At 35.1% G+C, this 22,783-nt stretch overlaps 2 protein-coding genes across 2 annotated transcripts; one reads left to right on the top strand and one right to left on the bottom strand.

Moving 5' to 3' along the window:
* Nucleotides 1–20,861, top strand: LOC129802801 (integral membrane protein GPR180). The gene is made up of 4 exons (XM_055848902.1): nucleotides 1–685; nucleotides 12,618–13,038; nucleotides 13,112–13,613; nucleotides 15,590–20,861. The coding sequence occupies exons 1-4, from the start codon at nucleotides 192–194 to the stop codon at nucleotides 15,898–15,900; spliced, it is 1,728 nt and encodes a 575-aa protein (XP_055704877.1). The 5' UTR covers nucleotides 1–191; the 3' UTR covers nucleotides 15,901–20,861.
* LOC129802814 (ATP synthase subunit e, mitochondrial) lies at nucleotides 8,405–9,254 on the bottom strand. The gene is made up of 3 exons (XM_055848915.1): nucleotides 9,121–9,254; nucleotides 8,653–8,809; nucleotides 8,405–8,585 (listed from the first exon to the last, which is right to left on the bottom strand). Exons 1-3 carry the CDS (start codon nucleotides 9,163–9,165, stop codon nucleotides 8,542–8,544), a joined length of 246 nt encoding a protein of 81 aa, XP_055704890.1. The 5' UTR covers nucleotides 9,166–9,254; the 3' UTR covers nucleotides 8,405–8,541.
* Nucleotides 20,862–22,783: the final 1,922 nt, after the last annotated feature.

Genomic DNA, 22,783 nt, shown 5'->3' with positions numbered 1-22,783 from the left:
ACGGCAAAGATGGGGAAGTGGCGAAATATGTGGCGATATTTTGATTCTGTCATTCAATGTTCGTGAAAGCTTCCGCGAAGGTTGTTTTTCGCGACGTGAAAGAAGGGCTTTATAGTGAAAATGCTGGAAAATTGTTGTGTAGAGTGATTGGATGATATCAGAAGTGCTGTGCCAAGTGTATGTGAAAGACAATGAGTGGTTTTTGGAGGATATGCCTGAGGCAGCTCCTCTGGTTCCTGATCCATCAACTCCTCCTGACAAATGCCACCCACTTGACGGGGACCTTCGATCCGTCGGATTTCTTCAAGTTCCTCATCAAATTCGGCTTCCAGAAGACAGAACGGCACTCCCAGAGAGATTCCTATGGCTACATCTATGGCAACATTACAGCCAAAGAGAATTACTACCCTGTCAATCTTACCTTTGCTGTCCTGGACAAGTACACCTTCCTTGAGGGCTTCTACGGCAATCGAACACTCCTGGATCGTGAAGCTGCGTGTCAGAGGATGTTCTCCACCCTTGATAAAATTGCCTACAATGCAGAATGCAATCCCCATGCCAAGGTGGACTACTTGAGGCAGGTGCCCTGCAGGAAGGGCCAACTCTGCTGGGATGAGGATACTCCAGCCAATGTGGTCTCCGGAAGTCAGTTTACCTACGTCATCAGCGATCTCATCCAACCCAGGTAAATCCATATAAACTTTCTCTTTCCATCGCCAACCATCCGTTCACTCCGTCGTAGCTCTAATTAAACAAGTGCTTGATTGATTGGGCATGTCTGAAGAAAATTCCAAAATTCTCCCAAACAATTCCACTCTCCAATGGTCATTGTCTTCCCCCAACAATTCAGCAACATACTCAATAAAAACTTCTGAACAAAAAGCAAGAATTCAGCTCAGTTTCTTCTGCAAAGTCTTAAAAGGCTTGCAGAAAAGAAAGTATTGCGCTCTAATTAATTCACATTATTGTTGTGGGAGGTTTATTATTGCAAAGATGGAATAGAATTAGGCAATTTTACGATTGCTTTGAAGATTGTGTATACATATCTATATCACACTATTTTATGCATCCAGGTTTATGTTTGCAATAATTTCTTTAAGTCCATTATTCTAGTTAACATTATGTAAGTCATATATCCAATAATATGGAACACTTTTAAGCTCTAATGATTTCCTTATCATTCTGAGTTCTCGGTCTTCCGTCTTCCACTGGACGCTTTAATGTCAGATAAGAATTTATGTTATTGTTTTAATCAAATATTGCATTACAGAGTTTGTAAATAGCTACGCATTTTTGATTTTTATTCGGGGAATAATATTCTAAGAACGCTTGTTCTTTAGTAAGAGTAGGGGAGACTGGGGCAAAAAGTAACAAATCGAAAAATTCAAAATTCAATATCTTCCAAGGTAAAAAAGATAGCGGCTTAAAATTTTTTCCATAGATAGCTACCATAGGTCTTCTCCAATGTCGTATGTTTCTTAGGATTCGAACAAGGAATTTAGAAAATAAAAAATATCTAAATTTTTAGCCCTATTTTTGAAATATTTTCCGTGCGATAACAATTATTACATTTTTTCCAAAATTGATGCACTTGGTGAATATTTTCTAAATAATTTGGATTTTTTGAATACGAATCCGCTATCTATTTTAGAATTTCACAAAGGTTCTTTTCTCCAGAAATCCTTTTATTAAAAATGGCCACTTGGGGTAAAAAGTAACAAAAGGTATAGAGCAAAAAGTAACAAAAAAGCGAAGCAATTTCTGATGTCTCACGGCGAAAAGAAACGTCATTATCATGTCTCGCCGTTTGTTGTTTGCATTGGTCAAACGATTTGCAGTCTTTTGTGTATGTTTTTTTTTCTAAAATAGCTTGAAAAGCGCTTTTCTCGTTTTCTCACTTTTCTCGTAGTGAAAACGGTGTTTTACAAAGGTGTAGAAGAATAAATTTCCTATGAAAATATGTATAATCTAGGTATTTTACTTAACTCTTTTCGGACTACAACATATCCAGCGAACGAATTTCAGTAAAACTCACTATATTGTAACTCTTAGTGGTCAAATATGATACTTTTACAGAGAAAGATTTTTTTCCTCCTCTGGGAAATTGGAAAACTCATGGGAACTCTCGTCCCCAAAAGAACGCAAAGGATACAAACTTCAATTTTCCAAAAGCCAATATTATCGATTTTGTAAACTATTTGTGCGTGTCAAAGGACTCCTGTACGATGTTGATAACTAAAATAAGGTGAAATATTGACCAGTATCTTGTGGGATGTCCAGGAAGTGCTAAAAAAGACACCCAGCTCCTGCTTGCCAACAGATACCTCATAATATTTTACACATAACACTTTAAAACACATTTCTTTCAACACGATGTTATTGTAGAATGTAGACACATTAAGCTAAGCTTTCTCAAAAGCATAAAAGACACTTTCAGGACAATCAGAATTCACTAAAATCAGGAAGAATAGGAAAAACTTCCCTGAAAACAATCTCCCGCGATGCCAAATGTCAAAATTATCGGCCATATTGGCAAAAATATCGCTCCCGCTTGGAATTTTCTTACAAGGTTGGTGTCAAAAAGCAAATGGCGGGCATTGGCGGGATAACCTTACATTTGACCTCTAGATTTTTGGGGACGAGAATACCCATAAAGTTTGAACAAGTTTTTTTGAAAATTTAAGAAAAAATGTTTTTCGAATTTATGCAATCTGCAATTGTTAGTTATCACACTTATTGGACCCGAGAGGTTTCTCCTTATTCGGGTCTAGAAATATCAAAAAAGTCCAAGAAAGCAAAAAATCGAAAATTCACGATTTCTGACCAAAAATATCTTAGCTCAGGAGTTAATTGGGATCACGCAAAAAATATCCTAGATTTGGACATCCTTAAAGTTTGTAATCATCCACAAGAATCGAATTTTTATCGATTCTAGATAGTCTAAAAAAATTGTTGTTTCCATCACTGAGAGAAATCCGAAAAAGTTGAAATTACATTCCGGAAATGTTAATTTTACCCTGCAGTATTGATCCAAAATCGGTGTAAATATTATCCTTTTTAGGCGTATTAGGTGTTAAAGGTATTCTTTTTCATGTTAATTTTACTCTTAATAAGGTGCAAAATTAACATTAAAAATGTTGATATATTTTTACACCTAGAAAGTGTTAAAGTTATGAGGAAAAAATGCTAATCGCACCCTAACAAATTATTTTGATTATAAATATGTTAAACCGTCTCTTTGCTTAAGTCGAAAGCGTGCCTACCTAGGGCATAAACGAATGTGGTCGGTTTCCGACCTTCGGATTTTACCATTTTTCAGTTTTCAAAAAAAAAAAGTCTTAAATATATTTAAAATATTTCTTTTGATTCCAAAGAAAGGGAAAAAATGCAGTAATCGAAATTACAGTTTTGGACCCATTTTTGATTTTTGCTTCCTGAAACTAGGAAAAAAGAACTGGAATCCTATTTTTTTTTAGGAAATGTGAGTCTTAGGACCAGCTATTAAAATATATTACTATGAGTCACAATTATTGATTAACGTAGGAAAAAAATAGTTATTATCAAGCTTGGCTCGTATAAAGCATGGGCACTTTCCCCTATTTGGCGTCTGGCGCGTTCAGAAGATGGACCACTTTCCTCTATTTAGAACGTGAAGTGCAAGAGAGAACTTTCAATTCTTCTTAAGATGATTAAGCTCAAGAACCTCCTACCTTCAAGCCTTTACAAAGTTAATCTACAAGTGTCTAGAAAATTGATTGATTGTTAGATTAGAGAGTTCGATCATTTTTTTTAAAGTTTTGTATATCAGATAAGCCACATTAATCAGATTATCTGACTATATATTCGCGTTTTTTCATGATTAAAAACTTAAACGAATATATTTAATCGTATTTATTTGACTTCGGTACCGTAGACTTGCGGTGTGCTGGATCAGTAAAAATGCAATATGACAAATTTGTCCATGTATAATAAATAATTATTATATTAATTATTAATAATATAAATTACACATTGACCAAAAGGAAAAGACATGTCTTCTTTAGCATAAAATGCATTAATTAACATAAAAAAAATAATGTCACTGATTGATATACCAAAAGGGTAATTCAATTGACCTTATTTTGTATTAATTACCAATCCCAATTACGTGTTCTTCACGTTACTTCATTTACAAACTCATTGAGTAAAAAATTAAAAATGATAAAAAATTATGTAAATATGAAAGCTGAATCACATTTGAAGAACCATTTTTTTTACGAAATGTTTATCAAATTATTGAATTTTCTATAAATTTGCATGGTCTCCAAGATAAACATTCCACTGAAAAACCTTGAAATTGCATAAATTTTCCAGTAAGATATTTTTTTTTTGTTTTATCGCTCACCCACTCAGGAGAAGGTATTTTTATTGGAGACACTGTCTATAAAGCCATATTGCAGAAGAATGTGGTGAATAGCATATTTTTGCAAAAGAAAATTCTTCATTAGTGAGTGGTTTTTAGTGTAATTGCGCAGAATATTTAGTATGATATACTTGAAAAGAGTTTGCTGAAATTTCTCTGTCAAAAGAAGAATTTCTTTCTCAGCTGCAATGAGATTTTGCACAATTGAAAGCTCAAAGAATTAGTCGGTATTTGCTCGTAAACTGAAAGAAATAGAGTACATTTAATTTCACAAAAAAGAATAAATAAAACATTAAATTGTTTGTTAAATATGTAATGAAGGTAAAACTCTCTGTATTTGAAGGTGGTTTAACCGAAATAACAAAAAAAAAAGACTTACATAACGTTTTAAATTTTTCTTCTTTTTGCTGAATTTTTCAGTGTAATATTTTGTGTTTTGCACCTTCCATTCTGTTACTCTTGCATTCATGCTACAACTTCAAGAAATTACGAGCATTGTTGAATCTTTTAAAAGGAGTGAAATATAATCCCTTTCGGTATCTCTATCCAATGTTGTACAATAGCAAGATAACTATTTATATAGAATTCATCACAGTGAACATAAATACAGAATCTAGGTAAAAACTTATGAAATTTATAATGAATTTTGAAACATAATTCTGGAAGAGTGAAAGAAGAAAATGAAATTAAATATATGAGTTAAAGTTTTGAATATCCATAAATTATATTATAACATACATCATTTGGAAATTGGAAGTGGAAAGTTATGTTATTCCGAAACTATATCAATCGTAGTAAAAGTAATTTAAGTAATTTTCTGAAAGGAGAAATATGTATTTTATGACATTATTATGAAGATTATTTATGCAATATTGCATTATTTTTCCTAACATTCTAAACTATATGCAGTCGATTTTAAAATATTTAAATAGCTCCCTTAGAAATGTTGGAGAATATTTACTATTAATTTTAAAGAATTAAATGTTTTTAGTTAATGTAGGATGAATTTTATCGTTTAAAAGTTTAGATAAAAATCTTAGTAATTAAATAACTTTGTAGAATATCTTTATATTTCATACTTTTTGACGAAAGTTAGTCAGGTCTTTTAGCTCTATACGGGATTCAGACCTGAGACTTAGCCACATGGCTTAAATTCCCTAATTTCTTATAAATCAAGTTGTTTTGGAAAATTTTGACTTATGGCCTCTACCGCCTCTACACACTAGAGACATTTATGTCTATATTGAAGCAAGTTACTAATTCAGAACTTAATACTAATGAAGTATTAGGTTCTGAAAAATCAATAAAATATGTTGCAAGTAGGATTTTCAGACTTTCGGGAACTGGAAACTCTAATCTGAAGACCCTTTTAGCTTCTATATAAAACGGTTAAAGCCCCCATTAGCAGGAAATTGGCATCATTGGATATCACTCGGAGCGGTGCTTATTTCTCCTAAGAACGTTTTTAATGTCATACGATACAAGGACTTATCCTTTCAGAGGAGTATCGTAGAGAGGGTTGTAAATTAATGTGGTCCCAAAAACAAGCCAGGGCATCGCGTTATTTATTGTACCTTTCGTTTTTATTCGTTAAAGTTCTATTTTGGCGTCTTTAATGAAAGACAATAATGGTGCTATTCCAATAAACAACTAACATGCTTTTTAGTACTTTACTGTTCTCAAGTGCTTCTACACAGACGCTGTTTTTGCGTTAGTTTCTGTCACGACTGTTTGGTGGTTTTAGAACACGACGAGGACAGGGGAAAACAATACAAAATCAATACGAAAAACAGTCGATAATGCAGTAGCTCATAAGTCATAAGAATAGTCATGTGCTAAAAAATCATCACTTTTCTCTTGAATATTTTTTTAGCACTTCACTGTTCTCAAGTGCTTCTTCATTATAGACTTTTCCTTTTATTGTTTTCTGTCTCAACTGTTTTCTTCAGTCCTGTCCGTGTTCTAAAACCATCGAACAATCGAGATAGGAAACAACATACATTCGATTGTGTAGAAGCACTGAGAACAGTAAAATACTAAAAAAAAACATGTTCATTTTTATTGGAATAGCACCATTGTTGTCTTTCATTAAGGAACTCATTAAGAACCACAATAAGGCTCCAAACTCCCAATATTGTCGCAAGTAGGCCTTGGGTCAAAGAAGGGTGGCTTCGGATTAGATTTAGCCAAAGTACTCGCAGAGTTGTTGCCCTGCACTTTAGGATGGTGTCAGTCTGCCAGTTTGTTTAGAGGAAGGCTTTGAGGCTTCGCACACAAAAATGATGTCCATGTTAAATGATTTTTCCAGATTGTCATACAAACCTTATTGATTATCTAATTGGCAAAAAAAATCGCTAAAATTTACCAAGATTTACAAATTTCCGGGATATTTTTTCTTCAAAGGAAAATGAAAATTTACTGGTGATTTGTACGAATGCTAAGTCAAGTTTCCACTTTCGCACACGATTCACGTCACCATCGAACACCCCATTTTTACCACAAATTTTACTCCGGACACTAAAAGTCGCACGTGGAGGGATAATATGTATTATATTAGATTTCTGTCCAAATAATTTTTCCCTATCTATTCTGTGAGATGAGTAATGGCCTCTACACACTAGAGTAATTTATGTCCATATTGAAGAGTTTTTCCTACACAATCATAGGTAATTTGCTTCAATATGGACATAAATCTCCCGTTCGTAGAGGCCATTACGCTTGTGTAGGAAAAACTGCCTAATATGGACATATTTTCCTATAGTGTGTAGAGGCCATAGAGGAGCTGTCTTCAAATAGCTCCATATAAAAGACAACTTACCATGGTGGTGTCTTTCGCCGTTTTTGTTCGAATTAACTTACTTATGCCTCATGTTACTGCTCGAACTTCACAGAGATAGCAGTATAAATCCATAGATTTTTTTCACCTCCCCCCAAAATCTCCACTTTCTACTTCATAGAGAACATTTTTCCCAACAAATCTTCGAGTTTCAGATGATTTCTAAGAAATGTCATCACGCTGTTTGTCCGTCTGTCCGCCCGGCTGTCGCCAGCTCAAGAGGCCAAACGGGCCAAACGGTTAGAGATAGCGACTTGGGACCTTCGGGGGACCCCCCCCCCCATAAATCGACCCAAGGATCGTTAACATGCCCCTAATTTTTCTTCCACCTCTCCCCTTCCCCTCCAAAACTATGTTTTTTTAAGAGATTACCTAGGCGAACATTTCGTCTATATACGAAAATCCCGTTGAATCATTCCTAATAACGATTTTTCAAGGTCAAATGTAAAAAAGACACTACAGAGCGCATTTATCAAGCGAATGGGGTCATGTTTGGGGTCGTTGGAAAGGTCTTGGAATTTCCGGCAAAACTGAACTCGTTCCAATCGGTTTGAACCGGTTCATAACCGATAACTAATTTTTATGAGAAAATTAATTCTAATCCTTTTAAAACTGTTTTTGAGAGATTTTTGAGTGATTTATGAATCGGTTGACAATCGGTAAACGGTAAATGATGTGAAAATAATTTTGAGGTATAGCATCTAAGTGACGAGTTCGAGCATTTCGCAAAGCCTAAAATGCTTTGTCACCCCTTTTTTATAAGCTTTTGACTATTTGAATTTTTTTTTTCATATTCTGAGCATGCAGTTATAATTAAGAATATCATGATTATAGAGTCTATGAAAATCAATTCTATCTTATTTTCGTGACTTTGGTTACTAATTTTGTTCAGGAAAAATTAACGAAAATGCACGCCCAAGAATATGTGGAGAAATTTACTTGAATATAATATTGAATAGGCAAAATTATTTTTTGAGGCGATAATCTATGACAATATTGTATAGATATACTGACCTAAACTAAAGGCAATAAAGATCAATCGCTAAAGTTTTATATATTATTAAATTCTTATGCGTGTACTTATGGAAAATATTTTAGGGTAAATTCTTAAGTAATTATTACATTTAAATTTAAAAATTTCTCCGAAGAATGAATATCTTTAACAATTGGGTAAAACAATTTTATTGAATTTGTGGTATTTCAATAACACAAACAACACAAATTATTATAATTTGTGGGCGTTTAATTTATTACCCCGGGTGCTTTCTACATAATTCATTTAATATTAACTTGGTGAAGATTTTTACTTCTGGGACTTCGACATGTCTTCCAGCATTTTCATTTCCGCTGCATAAAGAAAGAGGATAAATATAATTTTCTGTAAATATCACGAATAATTAATTAATTGGCTTACCGGCTGCTGCTCGCTTCTTTTCTTCACCAAGTTTTGCATCCCGAATTTCCTTTGCCTTGTTCTCAATTTCCCTTTCTTTGGCTGCTTTTTTGGAAAGACGGCTCTGATGGTAAGCACCATAGGCAATGCCCACGGTTAGAAAAGACCATCTACCGAACTAAAAGTATAAGAAAAATATTCTCTGAGTGTTCCGGAAGTTCTTTAAAAATGTTAGGTTATGCCGTGGTATTATAAAGTGAATTATTTGCCAAAAATAGCATATTCGCACTTTTTCTTATTCAAAAAACACCTAAAGGTTTACTATATGAAGAATATGATAGAAAATCATGAAAATTTATGGATTAAAATGTGCAAAAACTTGCTAAAATGTTACACAATCAAAGAGATTCATAGCATTAAGTTTAAAGCAAAACAATACTATTTTTTCAAGAATTTCAGTCTTCCTAGGGTAAATTGAGTATTATTTACCTTGATGAGGGGTGAAACACGGACAGGAGCTCCCAATTCAGGCATTTTTAGTGATTTTCACAGGAATTTTCACTATCAAAATGTGACGTTTAATAAAAGCCCAGCTGACCAAACTCAGAGTGCCAATCCTCTGACACAGCGAGGCGAAGGCGAATGCGAGCAAAATGTGGGAAAGGGAAATGTATTCAGCACGCGTACTCGAGAATCTACTGGGTATGCGATGCGAGTCAATTTCTCTCAGCAATTTTTAGGAGCTGCCGGGTGCGAGTGGGAAGAACATTCGTCAGTTAAATTAGCATTTGTCGTAACTTCATTTTTCCAATTTTGAGATACATATTTGAAATCAGCGCAATTTTGTTTATTAAACGCACATGAGAAAAAGAAACTTTTATAAGCTCAATTAAAATTATTTTACACAAAAATTATCGTAAGTGACCTTAACTCTTTCGTCTCCTTTGGGACTCTGGGTACCCATGAAAAAAATAATTTTTTTAGACTATTTAGAATCGATAAAATTCCGATTCTTATGGATGATTACAAACTATAAGGATGTCTAAATCTAGGATATTTTTTGCAGGATCCCAATTAACTCCTGAGCTAAGATATTTTTGGTCAAAAATTGTGAATTTTCGATTTTCTACTTCCTTGCAGATATTGTGACTTTTTTCATATTTCTAGACCAGAATAAGGAAAAACCTCTTGGGGTCAATAAGTATGATAACTAACAATTACAGATTGCATAAATTCGAAAAACAATTTTTTCTTAAATTTTCAAAAAACTTGTTCAAACTTTATGGGTACTCTCGTCCCCAAAAATCTAGAGGTCAAATGTAAGGTTATCCCGCCAATGCCCGCCATTTGCTTTTTGACGCCAACCTTGTAACAAAATTCCAAGCGGGAGTGACATTTTTGCCAATATGGTCGATAATTTTGACATTTGGCACAGCGGGAAATTGTTTTCAGGGAAGTTTTTCCTATTCTTCCTGATTTTGGTGAATTCTGATTGTACTGAAAGTGTCTTTTATGCTTTTGAGAAAGCTTAATGTGTCTACAACAGAGGTGTGCAAAAACCGTTTGAAACCGAACAAACGTCAAATGAAACTTGTACAGTAGACTCTCTCAAATTCGGGCATATAGGACCGAAATGTCAGCCGAATTAGACAGAAATTCGGGCGACATGTGCATATAGATATTGAGTTTACACACTGATATATATCGTAAATTGCATGAAAATCCCTCAATAATGCAAAATCACATCAAAACTAAGACAAACCATGCTAAATTTGAGCATATTTGATTCATTTGATAACCATAATCAAACTTGAAAAATGACAACAAACCAATCGTATGCCCGAATTAAAAAGTAGCCCGATCTTAAAAGAGCCGAATTTGCGAGAGTCTACTGTACATCAATGATCAAAACGCTACCTAAACAAACTTATTTTGACGTTTATTCGGTTTCAAACGGTTCTTGCACACCCCTGGTCTACAATAACATCGTGTTGAAAGAAATGTGTTTTAAAGTATGTTATGTGTAAAATATTATGAGGAATCTGTTGACAAGCAGGAGCTGGGTGTCTTTTTTAGCACTTCCTGGACATCCCACAAGATACTGGTCAATAATTCACCTTGTTTTAGTTATCAACATCGTACAGGAGTCCTTTGACACGCACAAATAGTTTACAAAATCGATAATATTGGATTTGGGAAAATTGAAGTTTGTATCCTTTGCGTTCTTTTGGGGACGAGAGTACCCATGAGTTTTCCAATTTCCCAGAGGACGAAAAAATTCTTTCTCTGTAAAAGTATCATATTTGACCACTAAGAGTTACAATAAAGTGAGTTTTACTGAAATTCGTTCGCTGGATATGTTGTGGTCCGGAAAGAGTTAATGGCTCAACATGATAGATACTCTTTCGGGATTTTATATTTTTAAAAATTGAATAAATTAAATTAAATTAGATTAAGATACCACGCTGCTTACTGTTCTAACGTTCTAGACTGGATAATTTCTCACTTCTGTAGCTCTTAGATAGGACGTCACACAGTGTTCTGGATAGGGAACCAAATAGACTCAGCTCAGGAGTCAGGATAATTTTCGATAATAAGGTAAAGTACCCTGTAGTCGGCCGGTTTCTCAACTCGGCCAGTGCGACTATTTATTCAATTTACTTAGATTTGTTATAATATGGTCTTACCGATTTAACATTAGAAGGTGTATTATATTATATATAACGTAAATCAGTGAAAATTTCATAGAAATTGACTATTAAACGTTAAAAAAAATTGGTTAAATAATTCAACTGGCCGACTTGAGAAACCGGCCGACTAGAGGGTACTTTACCTTATACATAGCCTGTATAATTTATCTACAAAGATTTATCCTAAACATCCTAAACTGTCTTATACGGACTTCATACCTGAGACTTAGCCATCTGGCTTGACTCCTCTAATTCCTAATCAGGCACGATTTTTTTTTTAGAAAATTGTTGTTTGGGATTGGATTATAAGGGCAAATGAATCGTTAGATTTTGAAAAATCAATAAAATTGCTTGTTATTTAGATTTTTGAGACCTTCGGGAACTGGAATAAACCTCCAGTCTGAAGCCGGCATTACACTAAGGACTTATACGGGCTTCAGACCTAAGCCTTAGCCATATGGCTGAACGGCTCTAATTTCTTACCAACCACTATTTTTGGCAAAATTTAACTTAGGGTTGGATTATTAATGATGAAAGACCTATTTAAGTTCTCAAAAAGCGATAAAATTGCTCACTATATAAGATTTTGAGACCTTCGGGAACTGGGCTAAACCTATAGTCTGAAGACCGCTTTAGGATCATGAATTGTAGGTCAATTCAATGTCTTCCCTTTACCTAATTCTTTACTGCCAAATTTAATATCTAAAAACATTCTCGCGAATCAGCCTCAGCTTATTTAGACCCTAACGCGTGTCTTATTTTGGGAATAGGTTTACATATCGTCATCGCTTCGATCAGTAACTGTACTAGCTGCATTTTTTTTGTTTATTACGCATTGTTGCATAGTTGTTTGCAACAAATCGAACACCTAATCGATATGAAGGGAATACAAAACTTTGTAGGTGATCTGGGAGGGATTATATTTTGGTTCTGACACTTTGATGACTTTGTCTATAGAAAAACATTTATTTTTGGGTTCGTATATGTAGTAGGGCTGTGGCACGATTTATTTGAGTAAGGTCGCTAAGGATCGTGGAAAAAAATTATAAGGGTCTTGACAGATCTGAGGATTAGCAGAGAGACGACTTAGCGTAATTATATTCTAAATTCGAAACAATAATGGTTAAACTACATTTCGATCATTTTCCATTAAGCCATCTTTCGGCTTAAGTCGTAAATGTGTCTAGGACCTAACGTTGTATTCATTTAGCCTATCTATAGTATAAGATCCAACGTTTACAATTTAGATAACGACATACGAAAAACATTAAACCTGCAATTCTGTATTGTCCATAGATTTTGGTACGTGTCCCTTGTGGCGTGCTACAGGAACACAACCACTTGTCGTTGGCATCACTTTGATCCGGGAAAATTTAACATGGGTCATGCACCGGAAATTCACTATGATATTCATCTGGTTAATGGAAACCCCAATCAGTCGGCCTACATCCCGCTGACACTGCACTTTCCCTTCGATCGTCAGAACACGCTGGAGATGTACCTGATCTTCTTTGTAGTGTATCTGGTTCTGGTGCCGCTGCAAGTTCATGCAATGCGGCGTCAGAATCATCCGGTGACACGTCTATTCACCATCAGTCTCCTTCTTGAGTTTGCCAGTCTATGCCTCATTCTCGTACATATGATACGCTTTGCAATGAATGGCGTAGGCAATGAGAATTTTGCAACAGCAGGAGAAATTTTTGATATATTTAGCCGGGTAAGTAAATCGTTAAAGCATGTTTTTTTTTGTTCCTTTTGGGGGAGAATCTGAAGTGTTTCGTATCCTGCAGACACTGTTCATGCTGATCTTGCTGCTCCTGGCCAAGGGATGGGCAGTAACACGACAGCAGATCAGTCGTACAGGATGGATAATTCTCATGACCATTTGGATACCGTACTGTGCACTCAATGTGATGCTGTACGTGTGGAATCGCACAGAAGTGGACATCATCAGCGATGTGGATGAGTATCAGACGTGGCCAGGATGGATTGTCTTGGTGTGCCGGTCGAGTATTATGCTGTGGTTCCTCTGGGAACTGAGGAATACCATGCGCTATGAACATTCCACCAAGAAGCTCGATTTTCTGCTTCATTTTGGAGCATCGAGTCTTGTGTGGTTCATTTACTTGCCTGTTGTGGCTTTAGTTGCACTTCAGGTGAGCCCCTTGTGGCGCTACAAACTTCTCTTGGGCATCACAAATTCGGCTGATTGTCTAGCTTTCTGCGTCATGACATCGTTCCTGTGGCCAAATAGGGCTGGACAATATCTTCTACTAGCGGGTAACTTTTCAGGTAAGTTTGACTAAGGAAAACTTAACTAAGTACTAGGGCATTTGGCTTTCGGGAATTTGGATTTCGAGATTTTTGGTTTTTTGAGATTTCGACTTTCGGGATTTTGACTTTCGAGATTTTGGCTTTCGGGATTTTGACTTTCGGGATTTTGGTTTTTTTTGTGATTTTGTTATCGGGATTGTGATGTTCGGGATTTTGGGTTTTGTGATTTTGACTTCCAGAATTTTGGATTTTGGGATTTTGGCTTTCGGGTTTTTAGCTTTCGAGATTTTGACTGTCGGAATTTTATCGTTCGGTATTTTGGCTTTCAAGGTTTTGGCTTTTCGAGATTTCAACTTTCGTGATTTTGGCTTTTCGAGGTTTCAACTTTCGGGATTTTGGCGTTCGGGATTTTGGTTTTCATGATATTCGCTTTCGGAATTTTGACTTTCGGGATTTTGGCTTTCGGGATTTTGGCGTTCGGCATTTTGGCTTTTAAGATTTTGACTTTCGGGATTTTTACCTTTTGGGATTTTGGCTTTCGGGATTTTAACGTTCGGAATTTGACTTTCGGGATTTTGGCTTACGGGTTTTTGGCTTTCGAGATTTTGGCTTTGAGAGATTTCAACTTTCGGGATTTTGGCTTTCAGTATTTGTCGTTTGGAATTTTGGCTTTCGAGATTTTGACTTTCGGAATTTTATCATTCGGTATTTTGGCTTTCGAGATTTTGGCTTTTCGAGATTTCAACATTCGGGATATTGGCGTTCGGGATTTTGGCATTCGAGATTTTGGCTTTCAGGATTTTCGCTTTCGGAATATTGACTTTCGAGATTTTGGCTCTTCGAGTTTTCAACTTTCGGGATATTGGCGTTCGGGATTTTGGCTTTCGGATTTTAACATTCGGGATCTTGGCTTTCAGGATTTTCGCTTTAGGAATTTTGACTTTCAGGATTTTCGCTTTCGGAATTTTGACTTTCGAGATTTTGGCGTTCGGGATTTTGGCTTTTAAGATTTTGACTTTCGGGATTTTTACCTTTTGGGATTTTGGCTTTCGGGATTCTGGCTTTCGGATTTTGGCATTGGAATTTGGCTTTTAGGATTTTCTCTTTCGGAATTTTGACTTTCGAGATTTTGGCTTTCGGGATTTTGGCGTTCGGCATTTTGGCTTTTAAGATTTTGACTTTCGGATTTTTACCTTTTGGGATTTTGGCTTTCAGGATTTTAACGTTCGAAATTTGGCTTTCGGGATTTTGGCTTACGGGTTTTTGGCTTTCGGGATTTGGCTTTTCGAGATTTCAACTTTCGGGATTTTGGCTTTCAGGATTTTGTCGTTCGGATTTTGGCTTTTGAGATTTTGACTTTCGGAATTTTGTCGTTCGGTATTTTGGCTTTTCGAGATTTCAACTTTCGGGATTTTGGCGTTCGGGATTTGGCTTTCGGATTTTGTCATTCGGGATTGTGGCGTTCGGGATTTTCGGTTTTCGGTATTTTCGCTTTCGGAATTTTGACTTTCGAGATTTTGGCTTTCGGGATTTTGGCGTTCGGCATTTTGGCTTTCAGGATTTTGACTTTCGGGATTTTCACCTTTTGGGATTTTGGCTTTCAGGATTTTAACGTTCGGAATTTAGCTTTCGGGATTTTGGCTTACGGGTTTTTGGCTTTCGAGATTTTGGCTTTTCGAGATTTCAACTTTCTGGATTTTGGCTTTCAGGATTTTGTCGTTCGCGATTTTGGCTTTTTCGGGATTTTGAGTTTCGGAATTTTGTCGTTCGGGATTTTCGCTTTTCGGTATTTTCGTTTTTTTTTGTATTTTGGCTTTTCGAGATTTAGGCTATTCGAGATTTATGCTTTTCGGGATTTAAACTTCCGGGATTTTGGTTTTCGGAATTTCGGCGTTCGGGATTTTGGCTTTCGGAACTTCGGCTTTCGAGATTTTGCCCCGATTTCTGAAGTGTTGACTCTGCTACTTTAAAAGTTAACAAGAATTGTTTCTTAGGCATGGATGAGCTGGATGAATTCAACGAGGCACCCCATATTGTCCATGGGGAGACTTTCCTGCCGCCCAATTCTGCGGACAGTGTTCAAGGTGAGAGTGTGAGCGACAGCGGTGTCGACACGCATCTTGCTGCAGATCTGGACAACAGTGGCATTCCTGTGGATGGATACGAACGTATCGTCCTGGCGAATGGTGATGTGAGTACTGATCTCCTCAGTGGAGACGACATTGTGCGTCCTCTCGAGAGTAGGGTCCTACGTCTCAATGGGGATGCCATTCGGCTGCATCGGAATGGGGCACGGATGGCATGAGGTAACGTAGGAGGAAGTGGGGTTTCTCTGAACAGTGGCTCACCGATTGAGTGTTATTTTGAAGCAGTATCCTGCGTAATCACCTGTTTATTAGCTCTGAGGAAACTTGAGAGATTATTTACTGTCATAGAACTGATCAGATACGTACTTTTTCTCGGACTTGTTCACACTTTAGATAAAATTTTCTAAATAATTCAATCTCTGAGCCATGTAGTAGTTGATTTTTTATATAATCCTAATTTGTTATTATTATTATTTTTTTTGGTAGAAATATTTAAATTCGTCTTAGTATTTAGATATTAAGTAATGATAACAAAAGTATTTCCATTGGCCAAAATCTCCCTCAATCCGAGGGAGAGTGTGTTGAAATGACGATGAATGGTATAAACTGAAAAGATCTTTGATAAGATCTTGAAAAATTTGCATATTTTTCCCATCCCAAAAGTTAGTTTATAAGGAAATTATATCTTAAGCATTCACATTTGATAAATCACAGATGGTGGAAAATAACCACAAAATAGAAAAAAAATAATAGTTGAACGCACATTTTACTAAAACAAAAACAAAAATAAAATACAATGAATATTTGTAGGAAAATGATTGAGGGAAAAGTGATTAACGGGGGTGAGAATGAAAGAATGTGATTAAAAAGATAACTTTTTCCCAGAGACATTCACTAAAAAAAAAAAATAAGAAAACAAATTTCACTAAATATTCATGCAGAATTTTTCGATAAACAAATGGCTTGAGCTGAACAAATTGTGCCATAATATTAGACAATTTTTTTCAGAGATGAGCAAGTAAGTAATGGATATTTTTCATGGACAAAAATCTAAAACGAGCAAACATTTTTTTAGAGCATTAGATGAATGAATCAGTATAGATTTGATTTTTTTTGTAACAGAACAAAAATATAAAAAAATAGGAAGTTGTGGATTTTTTTAAAACAGTCATTTGGTATTGGGCGAACTTCACAATATTCACTTTTATTTGTCTTTAATTTATGAAATAAATTTTTATAGGTCTTCACGATTTACTTACAGCAAGCAGCGCATAGCCGGGTTTAAGTACATAATGGTTATTGAAAATGTTGACGAAATGGTCCATTTTGACGAAAATTTCTCACAATTTTGTATGATCAAAGTTATTCTTTATGTTAGCCAAGACGTAAACCTTTATTCGGTGTGGTTGACGAAAGTTGAATTAGAAAGTTTATCTGGCGATAAGATTAATATTAATATAAATTCTGAACGGCGAGAATGCCAAAAAAGATAGCAAGTGTTTGATCTTTGCGAACTTTGCGCTTGCCAACTGCGATCACTCACGTACAAAGTTGGCAAGCGTGGAAACTACTCGAAAACTGCCCGAAACACAATTGCTAATTTTGCTTATTAATTAATTTTTTGCTATTTCATTCTACAATGACAGAAAACAGCTAATAAACTCAAAAGTTTTTTCGGCACGCTAGAAACATATGGGAAACATAGGAAACGTCATGCCCCTGTCTGAAACAACACAAATTCTGCGAATATTCTAATTTTAGCATGTCTCAAATGGTGTACTTACATGCTTCATAGACAGATTGAGTTTAAAAGAAAACCTAAAATCGACTTCGAAAGCTAAAGAAAAGACAATTTTACTTCTTGTTTTGCCCGCATGGTGGCCGAAGTACTTCCTATTCAAATTTCGAAATATCTCAAGTATCAAAATGTTACTTGTTTTTGGCTAATTTCTTTATAATTCCCCTCGTAATCACAGAGTAAAACTTTTAATAGATTCTTAGTGTGATGTTTCATAATTTTTTTCCACCTGCAAAAATTTAGTTCAAAAATTCGAAACTGTGTTTGAATTCTTTAAACTTCAACACTTTTTGTGTAAAAAGTATCTAAGACACTATTGGAATGAACGGGAAGATAGCCGGATTTTTATTTTGTAAAAGTGTCTCGGCTAAAAGGCGAACAATTTTATTTACATAAAATGTCAATGGTCGAAAAATTCAAACTTAATTTTGACTTTTTGTATTTAAAAATCGCTCAGGGACCCAAAACAAGCAGCAAGAAGTGTCTCTTTGTAGCAAAAAAATATCAAAAATTGTTAAAAATTACTAAAATAGTAAATATCCCCGGAAATTTAGAGCCAATCTGGCGATGCGTAGCTGTAATCAAACGTTAGACATTTTTTAAATAATTAAAAAGATTCTAAATCGACCCACTGAAGGAGGTCTACACCAAGGGCCGAAAGCTTTAGAGAAAAACTCGAACCTTTAATTTGGAAAGAGGAATAATTTTCTGATGAACACCGGCACAATTTCTTTGTTCATTTCGAGCACCTAATGGCTTCCATGATCGTCGGATGTAAATCCGAAAAACGTCTCCATAGGACGTGTTTTTCTTTTGGGTAAGTTCAGGACAAAAAATTACTAATTACCAAATCTACCAGAGGATTCATATTCCGGAAGCTCACGTTTGGACAGCATGCGATACGTTCAGCAGCAAAGCTAGGGCTTTAGTTGATGCTTAAAGTGCTTACATCGAATTCTTTATATAGTTTCTCGAACATTGAAAAATTTCGGACTCTTCTCGTTACCACAATAAAATTCAGCGTTTTGGAGAGTTAAACTTCAAGTGAATTACTTTGTTTAGTATTTTAAAAAAAATGGAACAGGAATAAAGCCTCGTTGGCTTGATATCCTCCATAATCAATTAAAGATGACTGACCTATGTTGAGTATTTTTCACACTGCGAGACGCTACGAACTTCGAACAGGAAACACTTTAACCATCATGCGGACGAAACGAGAATTAAAAATGTCTTCTTCGGCTTTCGAAATCGATCTTCGAATCTTTTTTTTTTCTTGAAAAAACTGATTATCCCGGCGGGACCAAACTACGTATAAACTGTGTATATACGTTGTACGAATACTCAGTATCATCATGTACGCCCATACATTTTACTCAGTACTATTTGCACCAAATGAGACCCGAAGTGTGCTTTGGTGTGAGTGTGTCCGTGTGAAGTATTATCTCTTACAGAGTAAATACGCAGTACTACATACATCGTAAATATAATAAAAACCCCGTATGACAGAAAATGCTGTTGGCAGGCGTGTTGTCAGCTGTTTTGACAACGGGAAATATTTTCCATTGGAATATTCTGTTTACAAATTATGTGTTACAATTATTAGTAATTTCAGTGATTATAATAATATAATAATTATGCGATGCTGTGTTATCTGTAGAAAATAGTGAAGTGAAAATATTAAAGAAGTTGCAAACCTAAAATACGCGTGTTTTTATTCCATTCTGTGAGTGTTTTTGCAAAATATTTTTTTTTACACGATACTTTGTGATTATCTAAATTGTTCAATCGTTGCCTCTGGTTAAATAAAATATATTAAAATCCTTGTGACTTCTATAATTTCGTCAATATTTGGAAATAAAAACGGCAGGTGCATGTGACAAGTTTGTTTGGTCGCCATTTGGTCGTGTGCGTCTGTATGTGTGTGTTGACAGTTATTTTGCAGTTACAAGTATGTAGTTTATACGGAGTTTTCGTACAAATATGTACTCTCAGTACAGAAATACGTAGTTTATACTGTGTATGTGAGTGAACTTGTATTTTTGAATGACAAGTACTCATCAAATACATAATACATGTGTAACTATGTATTTTTCCTCCACGAATAAGTCGTAAATACATTGTATGTCATGTGAACTGTGTATTTTGGTCCCGCCGGGATATTACGATATTTTGGATAGACTTACAAATGGAATTACAGTAGTGATTGATCGATGTACACTCAAACGTAATCACTGAGAAAAAAAAGAGGCTACGATTAACTTATTTTCGTCATAACTTTAACACTTTTTAGGTGTAAAAATATATAAACATTTTTTCATGTTAATTTTACACCTTTTGAGGGTAAAATTAACATGAAAAAAGAGTAACTTTAACCCATAACACACCTAAAAAGGGTAATATTTACACCGATATCGGATCAATACTGCAGGGTAAAGACGTTAAGCAGTCTGCAATAATTTGCCCTTCTCTGCGCTTTTAACTTGGTAAAGCTTTTTGGAAAAGGTTGTTTTTTTTCTAAAATTTTCTTTTGCTTTCAGTCAATCGATCCAAAGGCTTTTCTAAAAGTATTTTTTATAACAAACGGCTGTTTTAAAGAATTCCACACCAAATAGATTTTAGAGAAGCTAACTATTTATTACGAACTAGTAGAAATTAATGTCAAACAATTACTCTAAAAGTAAATTATGTCAATTCTTATTAAGAAGAGGAGATTCTATAGGGGTTGTAAAATTCTAGTGAAAATAATTTTCTTTTTTTGTTTTCAAATGTTAGATTTGCTTTATGCGACAAAAAATGGGTAAATCACGACAATCAGCACACCATTTAATTTTTACTGCATTCTTTTGTCTCATTCTTTGGAGTCCCTTGCAAAGAAAGCATTATAACTTTTAATGTTTCTCTCAAATATTTGGAAAGATGATTAATGGATGCTAATGAAAATAGTATTTATTTTTTGCTAAAACAGAGAACTAAAAATATAAACTGAAATGAAGTAGATGAAAGAAAATAGAGCCTTTTGTGTAAATAACTTTCACATACCAACAATATTACTGATAATTGAGATAAAGAAAAGCAAAGACGACAATTGCTTATAGCATGATATATTTATTTATTCATTTCTTTAGTTATTTTCTTACATACTGAAAGATAATCCAAAAAAATGCAGAAGAAACAGAAAATAATAAATAGATATGAAGGACAGGAAAAAAGTAGGAAGAGTAGAAATTTTGAGAGATAGAAAGATATAGAAAAGGATTTAGTTTGGCGAGAAAAGAATCAGTTGGTTTAGCAAGTTGATGCAATTTTCTAGTGGAATTTATGTTTTAACAATGATTGTGATTTTCAATAAATTAAGTTCGTATTTGGTTTAATATATTGAAACCAATGAGTGTTTTTTTTTTCTTTTTAAATACAATTTTTCAGGGGAGTTTCTGGTAAATTTCCTTCCAGAATCTCCCTAGCAATACTTCAGTGTTATATCAACTTTGACTATTTATCTTCTAATGGTATCCATGAGTCGGTCCGTATTTTGCATTTTAAACGAGAAGGGTGACTACTTGGGGAACTTCCTGGCTTTCGCGACTGACGGGTGCGACTGTTTCGTTGCTCTCGGCTGAGCTCACGAGGACTGCTAATACTGGGGGTGCTGGGGCAGCTGGAGCAGCAGGAACCGCAGGAGCTGCGGGAGCTGCAGGTGCAACTGGAACAGCACCAGCAACTGCACCGGCAGCAGCGCCAACTACAGCAGCACCACCAGTGGCAGCTCCGGCAGCAGCACCTGAAGCAGCTCCAGCAGCAGCTGGTAAGTCAAATAGAGATTCTCAATTCCAGTTCAGTTAATCACCAAAAGAAATTTCAATAGATACTTACCCTGGCCAGATGATCCTGACGGGGTGGAAAAATAGATTGAATTAGTCATTTGGTTTAAGATAAAATGATCGATTCAATTCTTTATTCTAAAATTCAATTCATAATGGCTCCGGCACACCTTTTAGATCAGGAAAATTTCATGAAGTCGAAATTCGCATCCCTTTCTTTCTCACATGTTTTGCACATGACTATCTGATTCTTTCGCATACCAAATTCGATTGAGCTAAATTGAATTTGATGTGATGTTTAAAAGAAGAAGAATAGTGCGAGAGAATGAGATAGACATATGCAAAACACGTGAGAAAGAGAGGGATTCGAATTTCGACTTCATGATATTTTCCTGATCTAAAAGGTGTGCCGGAGTCATTAGGCAAAATTGTCGAGTTTGCGAGCATTGTAAAAAAAATCCTGCAGCAAATTGAGCAGTAAGTTGGTAAAAATGGTCAGTAATAGCTCCAGCACACCTTTTAGATCAGGAAAATTTGAAGAAATCAAAATTCACATCCTTTTGCATATCTCTATCTTGTTTTTGTCCCACTCAAAATTAGATTGAACTAAATTGAATTTGGCTTGATGTTCAAAAAAAAGAAGAAGAGTACGAAAGAGTAAAATAGATTTATGCAAACAATTTGGGAAGAAAAAGGATGTAATGGCTTTTGCATACCTTTTAGATCAGAAAAATTTCATGAAGTCGAAATTCGAATTCCTTTCATTCTCACGTATTTTGCATATGACTATCTCATTCTTTCGCATACCAAATTCGATTGAGCTAAATTGAATTTGGAGTGATATTTAAAAGAAGAAGAAGAGTGCGAGGGAATGAGATAGACATATGCAAAGCATGTGAAAAAGAAAAGGATTGGAATTTCAACTCCATGAAATTTTCCTGATCTAAAAGGTGTGCCAGCGCCATAGATATCAATTTTCAAATGTTAAATAATCCATGTTCAGTGCAAGAAAGTAGTGAAACATTGTTGCCGAAAGGAAAATTAAAAATTTCACTAGTGCACCATTTAGATCAGGAAAATTTCATGAAATTAAAATTCACATTCCCTTTTTCGGAGTCAAGACTAAACTAAATTTAGTTTATTTTGATGCTCAAAAGAAGAAGAAGAGTATGAAAGAGTGGGATAGACATACGAAAAATGTTTGAGAAAGAGAGAAATATGAATTTCGATTGCATAAAATTTACTTGATCGAAAAGGTCCTGGAGGCATTATAAACGATTTCAACATCTACGATATGGTTTAATTTCCCGTCTGATCAATTCACCGAATTCACCGTTTTTTACTGAGCAAAATAGATTATTTTTCTGACCAGAAATATTTTTTCTATCATCCTGAGTTGCAAAATCTTGCGATTTTAGCTGAGTTTAGCTATGTTTTAGGCTTAGCCATATGACTTTGTCTTTTTTTAATTTCTTATCAGTCAAG

This window comes from Phlebotomus papatasi, chromosome 2 (genome assembly GCF_024763615.1).
Source record: "Phlebotomus papatasi isolate M1 chromosome 2, Ppap_2.1, whole genome shotgun sequence".
In the NCBI taxonomy this organism is placed as follows: Eukaryota; Metazoa; Arthropoda; class Insecta; order Diptera; family Psychodidae; genus Phlebotomus; species Phlebotomus papatasi.
The sequence above is the reverse complement of the archived record's forward strand: the minus strand, read 5'-3'. Positions and strand labels throughout refer to the sequence as shown.